Source organism: Rhinolophus sinicus, chromosome 7 (genome assembly GCF_057876585.1).
Source record: "Rhinolophus sinicus isolate RSI-liver-muscle chromosome 7, RSI-T2T, whole genome shotgun sequence".
Classification (NCBI taxonomy): Eukaryota; Metazoa; Chordata; class Mammalia; order Chiroptera; family Rhinolophidae; genus Rhinolophus; species Rhinolophus sinicus.
Window position 1 is genome coordinate 56,410,469 of NC_142507.1, and position 15,760 is coordinate 56,426,228.

General features: G+C 41.0%; 2 protein-coding genes and 2 non-coding genes across 7 annotated transcripts in view; 2 read left to right on the top strand and 2 right to left on the bottom strand.

Moving 5' to 3' along the window:
• Window positions 1–15,760, top strand: part of ZNF391 (zinc finger protein 391) — a 35,636-nt gene that overhangs the window by 11,094 nt on the left and 8,782 nt on the right. For 2 of the 4 annotated variants that reach the window (XR_012491860.2, XR_012491859.2), the window contains exons 2-4: window positions 8,841–8,915; window positions 13,431–14,513; window positions 15,541–15,661. The gene's annotated coding sequence lies outside the window, so the exon portion shown is untranslated. The remainder of the gene's footprint in view (window positions 1–8,840; window positions 8,916–13,430; window positions 14,514–15,540; window positions 15,662–15,760) is intronic. The other 2 variants (XR_012491861.2, XR_016021810.1) reach the window with 1 other exon arrangement.
• Window positions 713–13,651, bottom strand: ZNF184 (zinc finger protein 184). Its single transcript, XM_019714088.3, has 5 exons — window positions 13,512–13,651; window positions 9,099–9,166; window positions 7,116–7,242; window positions 6,672–6,767; window positions 713–3,142 (listed from the first exon to the last, which is right to left on the bottom strand). Exons 1-5 carry the CDS (start codon window positions 13,516–13,518, stop codon window positions 1,185–1,187), a joined length of 2,256 nt encoding a protein of 751 aa, XP_019569647.1. The 5' UTR covers window positions 13,519–13,651; the 3' UTR covers window positions 713–1,184.
• LOC141568719 (small nucleolar RNA SNORD22) lies at window positions 5,705–5,830 on the bottom strand. Its single transcript, XR_012491939.1, has one exon. It is a non-coding gene; the product is annotated as a small nucleolar RNA SNORD22 (small nucleolar RNA).
• Window positions 15,601–15,682, top strand: TRNAS-AGA (transfer RNA serine (anticodon AGA)). Its single transcript has one exon. It is a non-coding gene; the product is annotated as a tRNA-Ser (tRNA).

Sequence of the window (15,760 nt, forward strand, 5' to 3'; positions counted from 1 at the left end):
GGGACTTTTGTTTACACTTTTATAACTGTTTTTTAAATTTTATCTCTAAGATCATAAAACAAGTCAAATCTATTTTAAACTTGTTCTCTAGGAAATAAGTTGATAAAAACAATGTTCACTTATTAAAAATTATGACAAATTTAAAACATACAAAAAATTAGAGAACAGTATAATGAACTCCCATATGCGCATTGCCAGGACTCAATAATTAAAATTTTGCCACATTTTCTTTATTAGTCCCCTTTTTCTTCATTGTATTCTTTTGCTGAGCTATTTTAAATGAAACTGAGACATCACGTAATTTCATCTCTAGATGTTTCATTATGCATTTCTAAACTCCATGGACAATTTTTCTTACATATGCTACTATCATCGCTAACAAAATTAACAGTTAAGCCTTTGGTTACCCCTTATTTTATACATGAAACACGATGTGGAGTTAAAAAATATATGCTGATGCCTGAGTCCCACCCCTTACGCCAATTAAATTACAGTCTCTGGGGGTGGGGCTTGGCAGTAGACTTTAGAAAGTGCCCAAAGTAATTCCACTATGCCAATGGGGTTAAATAACACTTGTTTAAGCTGTAGAAGAGAATCTCTGCAGTTGTAATCAACTACAATGTTAAAACGTACTGGAAGAGAAAGTCATAGAACTGTAAGTATGATACTTGTAATGAGTTAAGCCATTATGTTACTGAACTCAACGTGAGAGTATTTTATAATTCCTTTTATTAGGAACCAGTTACTTAAACAACTTAAATGCATTAGAACAGGAGCATAAAGGATCTCCAGTTTAGTTACTGAAGCACAAATGCTTTCTATTAGCAAAACATGCATAAATATACACTCTAGAAGCAACACAGCAAAATCTGATGTGTAGTAACCCTAGTCAATAATATACTGTGAATAAACAAAACAGCATAAAACTCCAAATGCCCTTTGAAATCATCTACTCCAAATCCACATCAGAGGAAAGTGAGGCTTGAAGCAGTTGAATTTCCCAATGTGACAAAGTTGCTTAACAACAAAACTGGTTACTTCAGGCCAGCACACTTTCTACTCCATAGCTGACAACACAGTTAAAATGGTTTAAATAGGCCTCGATCTGCTGGGATCCTTCAGTGCCTAACAGAGGGCAGACTCAAGGAACTGCGTTCCCAATGCTTATGATGCTCCTAGAACAGTCAGATGCCAGGGTGCAGCCTCTCGTGTTTGCTGAGAGCAGAACGGTATCTGAAGGCTTTCCCACAATCGTCACATCCGAAGGGCTTCTCTCCCGAGTGCACTCTCTGGTGCTGAATGAGGTACGTGCTCTGGCTGAAAGCCTTCCTGCATTCATTACAGTTGTACGGCTTCTCCCCAGTGTGAGTGTTCTGGTGTTCCGTCAGGTGAGTGCTCCGGCTGAAGGCTTTGTCACATTCATTGCACTTATACGGCTTCTCTCCAGTGTGAATTCTCTGATGCTGAGTCAGATGGGAGCTCTGGCTAAAAGCCTTTTCACATTTATTACACTGGTAAGGTTTTTCCTCTGTGTGAGTTTTTTGATGTTGAGCAAGAGATGAACAATGTCGAAAGGTTTTGCCACACTCGGCACACTCGTAAGGCTTTGCTCCCGTGTGAATTCTCTTATGCTGCGTAAGGTGTATGTTCTGATTGAAGGCTCTTCCACACTCACTACACTTGTAGGGTCTTTCTCCAGTATGTATTTTCCTGTGCTGAATAAGGGATGAGCCATAACTGAAGGTTTTCCCACATTCATGACATTGATACGGTTTCTCGCCGGTATGAATTCTTTCGTGTTTCGCAAGTGATGAACTCCGAATAAAGGCTTTCCCACATTCCTTACATTCATAAGCTTTCTCTTGGGTGTGAGTCTTCTGATGTTGATTAAGGTTTGAGAGGTAACTGAAAGCCTTCCCACATTCACTGCATTCAAAGGGCTTTTCTCTGGTGTGAATTCTCCGATGCTGAGTCAGGGATGAGCAGTAACTGAAGGCCTTCCCACATTCATTGCATTTGTATGGTTTTTCTCCAGTATGAATTTTCAGATGTTGAGCAAGGGATGACCAATAACTAAAGGATTTTCCACATTCAGCACAATCGTAAGGTTTCTCCCCAGTGTGCGTTTTCTGATGCTGAGTGAGGTTTGAGTGCTGACTGAAAGCTTTCCCACATTCACTGCATTCATACGGTTTTTCACCAGTATGAATCATATGATGGCGGATGAATGTGGAAGGCCCATTGAAGGCCTTCCCACATTCATTGCATTTATAGGTTTTCTCTCCAGTATGAATTTTTTGATGTTGAGTAAGGTGAGTGCTCCTGGTGAATGTTTTATCACATTCATCACATTTAAAAGGTTTTTCTCCTGTATGAATTTTCTGATGTTCCATAAAGTGGCCTCTCTGGCTAAAGGCTTTTCCACATTCGTTACAAGTATATGGTTTCTCACCAGTATGAATTCTCTGATGCTGAACAAGATGGGTCCTCTGACTAAAGGCTTTCCCACACTCGTCACACTTATACGGTTTTTCTCCAGTGTGAATTCTCTGATGTTGAGTAAGAGATGGACCCTCAATGAACCCTTTTCCACACTGATCACATTTATATGGTTTATCTCCAGTGTGAATTCTTTGATGGTTAATAAGGTTTTCGCTCCGGCTGAAGGCTTTCTCACACTCATTACATTTGTAGGGTTTTTCTCCAGTATGTGTTCTCTGATGGCGAATAAGCGCTGAGCAATAACTAAAAGCTTTCCCACATTCGTTGCACTTACAAGATTTCTCTTTTTTAACTGCGTTTAAATTCTGTTTGATACCTGTTTTAGCAGAGGTCTCTTCTGGAGATATTTCTTGTGGTACAAGGTCTGAATTAATATTGACGCTTTTTTCAAAGTCATAATTTACATGGTCTCCCTCCAAAGTGGGCACCGTCTTTGCAGTTATTTTTATTTCTCCAGTCAGTGTCTGTTCGTTTGCTGGCTGCCTTTCTAGACTGCCTTTCGACACCCATGTTTCTGGGAAGTCAGAACTCCGACGATCGGGGCTTTTGTGTTTCTCCACTACTGCCTCTGGGGCTGGCTCTTCTTCAGAAATGTCCAGCTCTGGGACTGATACTCTATTTTCTGGGCTCGTCTCCCAGTCTGAAAGAAAAAGAAAATGGCAGTGTTCTCTGAATAGAGTAGGGAAAAAAAACTGCTGTTATCGGAATGACCTAATGAAACTACATATAAAGCACTCAGGAGATTCTGAGAATGTTAAAAGATAGCCCTATTATCTGCGGAGAAATTTGGAAGTACCTAAGGAGAACGATAAATAAATAACAGATAAAAATATCAAGAGAGCATGTCATTCAATTTCATAGATAATCTCTAAGAACCAGTCAGGGAACTCCATTTAAGGTGATAGTTAATTTAAAAAGGTGACACAGGGATGGCTAAGAGGGGACATGGATGGACTGAATCTAGAGGAGACAATCTAAACTGAGATTCCTCGCCAATGAAAAAAACAAAAATCCAAGAACTGTGAATTGAAGACAGAACAAACAGAAAAGACCTGGCCAAGGATGCACAGTTTTTATCCTGGAACATTAAAGGAATAGTCATATCAGTGCTAAAAATGGGAATGTTATAAACAGTAAAGGAAATAATTTAAGGGGAGGAAGACAACAAGTTCTAGGCACTCTGAGAATTGGGAAGAGAAATGGAGACTACAGTGGAGTTTGTGGGGATGGAAGATGCCAACAGTAGCAGAATAACCAAGATATTCAAATACAGCATAGGAAATATCAGCTCAAAAAAGGAAGGAAAAGAATAGCTGAAGCCATACGAAGATATGTGAGAAAAGAAGAGATGGACGTGAAGGGTAATGGGATGAATAAAATATACTGATGAAAAAAAGCAGTTTATCAGCAAACGAACAAAAGAATAGCATAAACAAAAAGAAAAGTAGGAAATCAGAAGCAGTGTTACCTTACTCTACTTTCTACTCTGGGGTAGTCCTTCTTGTCCCAAGACAAGAAAGATGACAACCGAACGAAGCAGGGTAGTCAATGCTGGGAGGTTCAGTAAAGAAAATAGGCTGCGTTAGAACAGCATTTCTTTGTTGCACTGATGACAGGAGGGTACAGCAGACCTCAAAGAACCCTATGTCCTGTGCTGCCAGCCCAGTCACTATCACCATCACCATCACCACAAGCATGAGCAGTGAGGCACAGACCCAGAACTGCCACCATCCTGCCCCACCTGGCACCATGGGGAACGGTGAAGCCTACGTAAGCACAGGCAGCCTCATGACATTGGTACTTCTCCAGCAGGGAGAAGGTGATGGAAGCAATACAGGTTTTAGGGAACAGCCAATTGTTCAATATAAGAAGTGGATATGTTTTCATTAACAGGAGCGGTACTAAGAAAGATATATTTGTATAGCAGACAGCCACAAAGATTACTTTCTAGAAGCACTTCACAGTGAAGGACTGGAGACCAGGGCGTCTGGTGCTGTTAAAGGAGAAAAGGCTGTGGAAGCAGCTGATTTCCAGCCCTAGCTGGGATTCCAGTTAGACAATAAACGTGCAACAGACTGTGACCTATGTCATCCACACTGTCGTGTCTTCCATGCAATAAGTACAAAGTTATCAGAATATCAGGGGTGGGCAAAAAAATGAAGGATTGGAGAAAGTTCCAGAAGGCCAGACTGAACAGCACCAGAGGGAACTGCAATTCCCACTTTACTACATGCAGAGTCTATGGACATTGACCAGTCTTCCAACACCCCTCTGCATGGAGAGATAACTGAGCGTGCTGCCAACCAGGCTACAAAACAACATGGGCCAGTAGGACAGCATACGGTCACGATTCTCCATGGCCAGGCCACAGGAGAGCCTAGAGAAGACGGCAAGAAAGAGGAGAGGCAAATGACGTAGACAGGGCCCAGGGCCTCTGGCCACCTCAGTGGAGGTACCGTCACAACTTCAATTACCTATACAGAGGTTTACGAAACTGTAAGTCACGTTTACAGAGATGAAAGCAGCCAAGTCACGAGCTAAGAGTAAGTGTGCTCCAAATGCTGATGAGGGAAGGACCGAGGGCAGAACCGAGCCAAGAGTGTCATCATCAGGTCACATTCCAGCAACAAAACGTAAACAAGAACGGAGCCGAATACTTCAAGTGACTGTCTTCTGCCCACTGACTGGGTCACTGGAATCGTATATTATCTATGCAATGTGTGTGTTTTATTAGTTTTACCTAAATAAGTCTCTTTTTGGTATTGACTAAAGTGTTTTTTAAAAAAAAACTAGGATTTTTGAATACGTATTTAAATACTTTAAAATTGTTTTCTACCTGCTCAAATTGGGATTTTTTAAAACTTCATTTTTAATTTGTAATAAAACTTGACAACTTGTTTTTTCCAAGGATTAAGAAACTGTAACATAAATAAAGCTCTTATTAAAAAATATTAATTTTCTGAATTATGTTCCATGAAACCGTATTTTTTTTCCTTAAAGAAAAAACTTTAGACAGACTGAAATGACTGTATGTTAATTTGAATAGATAGATTGTACAAGAAAGGACTTGAAAATTCCCTTTTTGGTGTCAACAAAGAGATTCCATTTTACATGCTTTGTTTTTTCTTTATACCTAGAAAAAATATATGATGTTTGATCAAGTGATTTAATCCTTCTTTTCCCATGTTTAGAAATCCTTATGATCCCTCAGACAGTTCTTTCTGGAACAAACTTCCCTCTTCTCCCCCAGCCAGTCCCAGTGGATTCACCTTGACAGGCTCATGAAACCGTATTCAAAGAGAAAGAATTTAAAGGTGCAGTAGTGAAAAAAAAAAATGGACTCATGGTTGGGGGAGAAATATTACATTCTGTGTGGCCCTATTGGAAATTCATAATGCCCTACTACATGTTAAAAAAACAGAAAAACAAAAAAAAACCCTCTGAGTGGTCCTCCACTAAGAAACTTGCTAAAATTTTAGCTAATCCAGCACTTCCCAAATATGAACACGGCACACTTTTTTTCTCCCCACAGAAAAACACCCCACTCCCACCTCAGTCATTCTGGAGTTTTATCCCTTCCCCAGAGTGACTACATTTGCATATTTTTCCAGGGCCTGCTGTTTGAAGAGGTGTCTCTGTGCAGTTTGGGAATCAATGCTTTACAAGAAAGTAATTTATAATTTCTAGTCTGACCAAATGACAGGATCCAAAGCTACACACTGAGCTTAGGAAAGGCACAGAGCTCATGGAGAGCTTGGTCAGGAAAGCGAGGAGGCAGACTGGATGGCAGCCAACTGGATGAACAGAGCTGAGTAAAAGTACCTGGATTTCACATTCTCTGTTTCTGTTTGAAGGTACTAGTGACAAAGCCTGTAAGGGCTGAAAAGTGAGATGCTAATTATAAGTTCAGGATCCCAAAGGAGGTGGGAAAAGATGGAATCCAGAGTCCAGATCAGGATGCCACCTTTACAAACAGCAGAAGGATACCTTCTCTGCAAGGTTCGACAGAATAAGCATCGAGGCAGCTAATGTTCTGACAAAGCACAGGGGGTCCAGATGGCCGCCCAGTTCTTCACAGGAAGCAGGAACATCTACATATCAGACAGAAAACCCTCCTATCAGCTGGTGGTTAGAGTTAATGACACTCATCAGTGGGGATCATCACTTACCTGCAAAGCCACCCACTGGAATGCCTGGCTCCACAGTCCACGGCTCTGTCCCTTGCTCTAGGTGGGAGATCACATCCGGTTTGGAAACCTGGAGTCCTGCTCATGGGAGAGGGAAAAAAAGGTAACCGTCTGGAGTAAGGGAGAAGCGCCATATCAGAATTCAGTGTCACCACTGTCTAGAGAACAGGATGTGTAGGACCAACTCGACGGGAACAAATAGCATAGCGGCTTCCATGCCATATCTCCCAGACAGTGTATAATTTGCGAACTGATTTGGGTTCAGAAAAATTATTTGTCCGCCTACTTACTAGGCAAGAAACCTCAAAGCCTTTCAAAATTCAGGAATCTTTGGTTTCTTCCTTAACTTTGAGGCAAAACTCGCCTAAAGAGAGAACGCTCCTCCTCCTCTGTACCCTAGGTATTAACTCAGAGAAGTCACCTCACCTATAGAGACCAGATGTGTATAATTTTCCAATGTCACATCCCTGAATAAATCTCTCTGTACAGGATCCAGCTGTCTCCATTCTTCCTGGGTAAAGTCCACTATCACATCCTTGAAGGTCACTGACTCCTAAAAAACCAAACACATTTCTGCTTAGCCATAAAGCTTTACCTAGGAAAGGGGTGAAGTGAGCAATACTGACAGAAAGTGCTGAGTAAAGTACAAGGAAAGTAGACAAATTTGCATAATAATAGTCCCAAATTTTAATATCCCTGTCACAGTAATTGATAAAACAAGTAGAAAGAAAATCAGTAAATATATACAGCACTTGAAGAACACTATCTACAAACTTGGCCAGACGGACATCTGTGGTGTACAGAACAATGTCCCAGCCCAAGACCCCACATCCTAATCCCTGACACCCGTGCAACCGTTACCTAACATGGTAGGAGACTGTACAGATGTGACCAGGTGAAGGACTGAGATGGGGAATTTATCCTGGGTTCTGTGGGTGGGCTCAATGTACTCAGAGTCTTTGTAACAGGGAGGCAAGAAAGTTGGAACAGAGTCAGAGCAGATGTGACGAGAGAAGACAAGTCAGAGTCAGACAGAGAGGGAGGTGTGAAGATGCCACACTGATGACTTTGAAGATGGAGGACGTGGACACAAACCCCAGAACTCAGGCAGCCTCTTGAAGCTGGAAAAGGCAAGGGAACAGACTGGGCCCTAGAGCCTTCAGAAGAAGACAGCCCTGCCAACCTGTTTTGACCTCTAAAATGCTAAGATAACAAATTTGTTGATCGAAGCCACTGAGCTTGTGGAAATTAATTACAGCAGCAATAGAAATCTAACACGTTCACAGAGCATTCCACTTGACAACAGCAAAATATACAATCATTTCAGGTGTTCACTGATCATTTATCAAGATAGACCATATTTTGTGCAAAAGAATAAGTCTGAATAAATTCAAAAGGACTCAAGTCATACAAAGCATGTTCTCTCGCTGTGGATATGTTCATTATCTTGATTGTGGTGATGATTTCGTGCGTGTATATACATGTCAAAACTTACCAAGCTATACACTTTAAATGCGTATAGTTTATTGTGGCAATGTCCCTCAACAAAAAATAGTGATACCAGAAGGATTTGAGCTGAAAGTGGGAAGAACTGCGACCACATGATTAAGTTGTGGGACAGGAAGGAAGTAGGGGGGAAAGTCCAAAAAGAAGGGGCCTGATTAAAGGAGGGCTTGGGTTGATTGGAATGACTGTTACATTTTTGTGTACGTTTTCAATCAGTTATTGGTTTTTCATAAAGCAGTATCATATCAATTTCCTTTTCAAAAACCATTAATGGTTCACCAATGGCCTACAGCATAAAGCCTTCAACTTCTCATCTAGATATTCAAGACCTTTCATGTTCCGATCTTATTCAACCATTTGTTTACCATTTTCCAAAATAAACCATCTCCAAATTGTTCTGAATCCTATGTGACACCTGTTAATTCTTACTTGAGAACCTTTGCTCATAATCTTTTCCATATTTGGAATCTACCCCAGCCCTCCCACCTCACTTGTTCAAATATCTAAATGTCACCCATCCTTTCAGATGTAGTGCAAATTCCACATCCTCCATGAATGTGGACCTCCAGACCACATGGTTTTCATTCTTTATTTTCCAGGGCACTCATTTCACCTTTTAAAATATTTTCCTGTTCTGTTTTTTAGCAATAATTTGGTCTATTCAAGAAAAGGATCAAGTTTTGTACTCTCATCACTGGAGCATGGCAAGATAAGCAAGAGGTAAGTGGTGAGTGCTTGAATTAGGCTGGGGAGGCAGAATGAGGAAGGAAGGTTGCCAGGCAGATGGGAGCCCAGAGTGAACTGCCAACATTGGTTTTTGGATAAACATACCCCAACCACAGCAAAAGAGTATAGAATCCTACTCTAAGGACTGACATGGCATTTCAGAAAATCCCAACTTACCTGAAAACTGGCTGATGGGAGTACAGTATGTCCCCCTTGGGGAAGCACAGATGCTGGAGAGGACTGGTCTAGGGTGGAAAGGAAAAACCACAATGAGTCCTGTCCAACTTAGCTGCTCCCAGCAATCCATAAAATCCATCTATTTTTCCATTTGAAAGTAACAGAAACTGTGCCATTTTAAACAATTCTCAGAATCCAAAAAAGATCAGCATAACTGTGACTAGGGCTCTGGTACTTTCAGGGTAGACTCACAAGGTAAAGCATTACTTTAGGATTCCCAGTTTTGTCTCTAGATACTGACAGTCATACGGATCATACAACTCAATCTGTGCTCTCACTAAGTGCGGCAAAATATTTCTGCTGCCTCCTCTGCTACACAGAAAATATGAATAATCAGACTACTTTCCAAAAGTCTTCACAGTCCCTTTGAAACTTTGCTATTAACGCAAATTAAATATCACAATAATGTATACTACTTATATTACTTAACAGAATGTCTAAAATTAAATAGACATGGTACTATAACTGCTGGCAAGAATATAGAGAAATATAATGGATTATAATTGGACAGTCACACATCACCAAATTTGATAACCTAGGAGAAATGGATAAATTCATAAACATACAACCTACTAGACTGAATCATGAAGAAACAAAATCTAAACAGACCAGTAGGAGTAAGGAGATTGAATCAGTAATCAAACACCTCCAACAAAGACAAGCTCAGGACCAAATGGTTTCACTGGTGAATTCTACAAAACATTGGAAGAAGAGCTACTACCTTTTCTTCTCAAGCTCTTCCAAAAAACCGAAGCGGGAACACTCCCAAACTCATTTTATGAAGCCAGTATTACCGTGCTGCCAAGCCAGATAAGAACACTACAAGGAAGAAAAAAACTACAGGCCAATATCTCTGATGAACATAGATGGAAAAAGTCTCAACAAAATGTAAGCAAGCTGAATTCAACAGAACATTAAATGAATCATACACCATCATCAAGTAGGATTTATCCCTGGGATGCAAGGATGGTTCAATATATCCAAACCAATAAACGTGATATGCCACATTAACAAAATAAAAGATAAAGTTCATATGATCATCTTGATAGATGCAGAAAAAGTATGTGACAAAGTCCAACATCCTTTCATTATAAAAATTCTCAACACTGGTATAGGAGGAATGTACCTCAACATAATAAACACCATATATGACAAGCCCACAGCTAATATACTCAATGATGAAAGGTTCAAAGCTTTTCCTTTAAGATCACAAGCGAGGAGGGTGCCCACTCTCACCATCTATTCAGCATAGCACTGCAAATCCCAGCCAGAGCAATTAGGCAAGAACAATAAATAAAAGGCATTCAAATCAAAAAGGAAGAAGTATAACAGAAGTATAGAATATACTAAAGACTCCGCCAGTAAAACAACAACAAAAACTGTTAGAACTAATCAACAAATTCAGTAAAGTTGCAAAATACAAAGTCAACGTATAAAAAGTAGGTGTTTCTATACAACAACAAAAAAAATCTGTAAAAGAACCCGTATTTTACACCAACATGAAAATTAACTTGAAATGAATTAAAGACTTAAACAAGGTTAAACTCCTAAAAGAAAATAGGGGAAAAGCTCCGTGACATTGGTCTTAGCAATGATTTTTTTCAATATGACGTCAAAAGCATAGCAACAAAAGCAAAAACCAACAAGTGGGAGTACATCAAACTGAAAAGCTTCAGCACAGCAAAAGAAACCATCAACAAAATGAAAAGGCAAGGTATGGAAGAAAATAGCTGCAAATTATACGTATATCTGATAAAGGGTTAATACCCAAAATATATAAGGAACACATACAGCTCAAGAACATAGAAACAAATAATCCAATTTTAAACCACACAGAGGATCCGAATAGAAATTTTCCAAAGAAGGCATACAGATGGACAACAGGTACATGAAAAGGTGTGCATCAAAAAGAGAGATAAGTGTTGGTGAGGCTGTGGAGAAAAGGGAACCCTTGTGCACTACTGGTGGGACTGTAAACTCGTGCAGCCGCATGGAACTATATATATGTATACAGCACATTTTCTTTATCAATTCATCCATTGATGGACACTTAGGTTGCTTCCATGTCTTGGCTATTGTAAATAATGCTGCAATGAACACAGGGCTGCATACATCTTTCTGAGATAGTGATTTCATTTCCTTTGGATATATACCCAGAAGCAGGACTGCTAGATCACATGGTAGTTCTATGTTTAATTTCTTGAGAAAACTATATATTGTTTTCCATAGTGGGTATACCAATTAACATTCCCACCAAGAGTATGTATATGTGTATATATACATATATGTACACACACATACATACACACATATAAAAATGGAACATTTCAGTCATAAAATAAAAGGAAATCCTGCCATTTGCGACACTGATGGACCTTGAAGGGAAATTATGTGAAGGGAAATAAGACAGGAAGACAAATATTGCAAGATCTCACTTATATGCGTAATCTAAAAACCTGAATGCATAGAAACAGAGTAGAATGATGATTTCCAGGGGCTGGAGTAGTGGGGAAAATGGGGAGATGGTGGTCAAAGGGTACGAACTCCCAGTTAGAAATTAGTTCTGGGGATCTAATGTACAGCATGATGACTTTAGTTAACAACACTATATTATATACTTAAAAGTTGCTATGAGAGTCAATCTTAAATGTTCTCACCACACAGACACACACACACAAAAACCAAATATGCGAGGTGACAGATGTGTTAACTAGCCTAATTGTGGTGATCATTTTGCAACACATACGTGTATCAAATCATCCTGTTGGACAACTTAAACTTACAAAATATTATGGGTCAAGTATATCTCAGTAGAGCTGGAAAAAGTTTGTTCTCAGCAGTGTTTTCTGTGTACAGATCTTAAACATTTTAGTTAGACATGTTCCTGTTTCATATTTTGAATGCTACTGCAAATGGAGTTATTTTTATTACAATTTCCAATTATTCACTAGTAATGAAAATGTTGATTATTTCATTAAAAAGTGTTTTGAGATCATTGTAGATACACAGGCAGTTATAAGAAATAAAACAGAGATTCTTTGCGCTCTTAAAAAATAATTGAGAACAAATATAAGGTATAGCGCAACCTACATAAATAATACGTGAAAACTTCTAATATATTAAAGAAATGCAAGAAAAAAGACTGTATAATAATAGGTTAAACCAAACCTGACTGCACAGCCATACTTAAAGATTGTAAAGACAATGAAATGCAGAGGGAAGTCTAAAGTGACATGTCACAGGGCTCTGCCCTTATCCTGGACCTGTTCAATGACATGTAGGAAGAAACAAAATATTCATGAAATACACTAGTTGAAATCAAGCTGGAAAGGACAGTTAAAACAGTAAATAACTAAATTAAGATTCTTAAGTGTTCTGACTAACGAACACTTGGCTGAAAAAAAAAGGAACAATCATAAATGTGAAGTCCTGACATTAAGGATGAAAAACAATTCTATTACACAAAGATGGCATGAATCTAGTTCACTGCAATTTATGTAAAAAAAAGGTGTAGGTATACAGCATAATATCGCTAGTTTTTTTTAAAGCAAATACAATCTGATGATAAAGAGCTGAAGTATAATCCAAATTGAAAGAAGCAGTACATCATACTTTCAGGTATTTTTCAGAGCACATCCACTGAGCTGTGTTTAGTTTTAGGCAATGCGTTGTAAGAAGCATGCAATAGAGTTTTCAGAGAAGAGGTCTACATATATCCTGTGAACACCCATCAAAGGAACTGAGGCTATTTTGCTTAGAAAACAATTTGTGAGTAGGAGTTCTAACAGCTGATTTCACATATTTGAAGGACAGCAGTGTGCGTGGGGCAGGGGGGAGAGCAATCTCTTGCTACTGGGGACTAAGAACTAAGATCAGAGCAAAAGTTAAAGGAAAAAGCACTTCTGCCTAATATAAGGAACAAAAAAGAGAAAGTCAACAAAGGAGCTACCTGCACCCCAAGTGAAGAGCTTAAGGCCACACTTGTTCAGGCATAGGCTTAACAGCCAGCCATCTCCAATCAACATTTAAAATCCTGATTCTTACATTGAAGAAATGATTACCAAGATTTTTTTCGGACTGCAAGATTATCATTCCAATATTTAATAAACAGAAGTCATCTGAGAATCACAGACTTTATAAATCATTGCTCCTTTTCATTCCCCAAACCCGAAGCCCAGGAGTTAACTCTTCCTCCAAGTCTCTCCCTATAATGTAATTCTGATTCTTTTTTTGATCCTTAAATACAAAATTTCCTCCTTCCATCTCTTCCAGCTCTGTCAAGTATTTGATCTTCAAGTCATGACCATTCTTTTGCCTCCATCATTCCGTTCTCCCCCCAGTCGTCCCCACTACCTTCCATCTCAGGAGCTCATCCCGTTCCTCTGAAACCTGATCGCCAGCGTTTCCCAAGCAGCGTCCCTCCAGCTGGGTCCTCGGTCTGGGGCTCTGATGTCCGGGAAGTCTGAACCTTAACACACGCCGAGTTTGGCTGACCTAAGACACAGGATGAGGTCAGCAGCATACGTCATAATCAAACCTTACAGTTCTACATAGTGGCCAAGAGGTCCTAGGAAAAGAGAAGTACTCTAAACAGGCAAATGGCACTCCCGCTGAACAAAAACAGTGGAGATCGAGTACGCAGGTTTAGCCCCGGATTAAGAAAACCCTCGGTGCCTCCCCTAGAATCTGGCCAGAGGCGCCTAAGGCCGGCCCGTTACCTCCGTGCACACCTGCGGGATCAGGGCCCCACGGTCTCGGATTCAGGAACACACACCTGTTGCGGGGGCGGAAAAGCTGGAAGGTGGCCGGGCGGGGCGGGGCCCAGCTCCCGTCCTTCCTCCTAGACCGGAACAAAAGAACAAAGCCGTCCACCGTATCAGGGCGGAACCACCCGCGCGGACAGCGGCGAGGGGCGCCCCCTTCCAGGACTCCCCAGCTCCCTCCCGCAAAGGCCGCTCCCAGCGGAGCGAGAAGGGTGACGTCACGCGACCGGAGGACTGGCGGTTGCCATGGTGATACCTAGGCGTCCCCTCCTTTACAGCGATCCACACATTCCGGTCCGGAAGCGCCGCGACGGTCACCAAACCTAGGGAAGAGAGCCGGAGCCCCTAGACTAGCCCAGTGCCAACCTCTTTCCACGCCTACAGCGGCTTCAACGGCCACTTCCGGTCGCGCCGAGAGCCCCGCCTCCGTCTGCCGGTGCGTGAGAGCGCGCGAACACGCAGGACTACGACTCCCAGGATGCTTCACGCGCTGATCTCTATTTCCCAGAGGCCCCGGCCGCCGTGTGAGACCTCGTCGCGCAGCGGAGCGGTGCACCAGTCGGTCCTTCGTTACTAAACGACTCAGGTGGAGGTAGGTGTGCGTTGGGCCGCTGATACTCGAGCTTGTGTGACCGGTCTGCTCTTAAGAAATAGACATTTACACACATACATAATTTAAAAAAGCAAACAAACATTTCCGGATGCATTACGTACTTTTATTGCCTGTCCTGCACTCTATTCAGTGTTCTGTTCCTTTGTCAGTTTTAAAATGTTGGTCCTGACTCACTAGATTGCTTTCATGACTCTCAGATGGGTCGCAACACAAATTTTAAAAAGTGCAGTAAGAATCCGGGAAGTGGTGGTACCACGTTTTGACCGACTGGTGCCCGGTGTATACCTGCGTCAAACAGCACGTAGGTGTGAATGAGCCCAAGACCAGTCTCACTGTGTCCTTGGCAGAAAAGAATCCTTGGCAGTTTCTTACAAAACTGAACAAAAAGGATGAAATTCACAGAAAATTTAAGTTATAGCCCTGCCTTAGTTAATAACCTGTTTGTTTGTTTTCAAGTTGAAAAATGCATAATGAATATCTTAGTATGTCATCAATAAATATTCATGTATAACATACCTTTCAGTGACAGCAAAAGTTTACATCTTACTGATGGATATTTTTAAAAGAAAAATATTTACTGAAGTTTAACAGTTACACAAAAAGCATATGAAAGTGAACAACTCAATATATTTGCACAAAGCAAGCAGACCCACGTACCTAGCACCCAATGTGAGAACCAAAATCATTACCAGAATCCCAGAAACTCCTGCCAAAGGTAGTGGGACCTCCCAGTCACTACCTCCCAAGCGTAATAATTATCCTGATTTCTAACACGGTATTAGTTTCACCTATCCCTTCAGACCAGGCTGTCTCCCATAAACCATTGAATTTCTTTTGTCTGAACCACTTTTCTCTCCCTTTCCTCTCTCCCTTCTCATCCCTCTTCCTCTTTTCTCTGTTTAGGCGACCTGATTTCTCCATTTGCAAAAAGTGTTTTTGCCCAACCTTCGTTTCACCTGGAGGTCTGTCTTCCTTTGCAAACCTACTTTCTTGTTTTGTTCAACAGGCAACTGTCATCCCTGTTTGTATCCTTCCTTATCTGGAACTAGAAAGGGCTCAGAGTCGTGTAGTCGTGGCCGAGTGGTTAAGGCGATGGACTAGAAATCCATTGGGGTCTCCCCGCACAGGTTCGAATCCTGTCGACTACGGGGTTCTTTTTCTTCCCACACCCCGAGCGACTCGGCAAGACCCGTAGCTGAACTTGCCGGGCCAGAGCTCCAGCGACA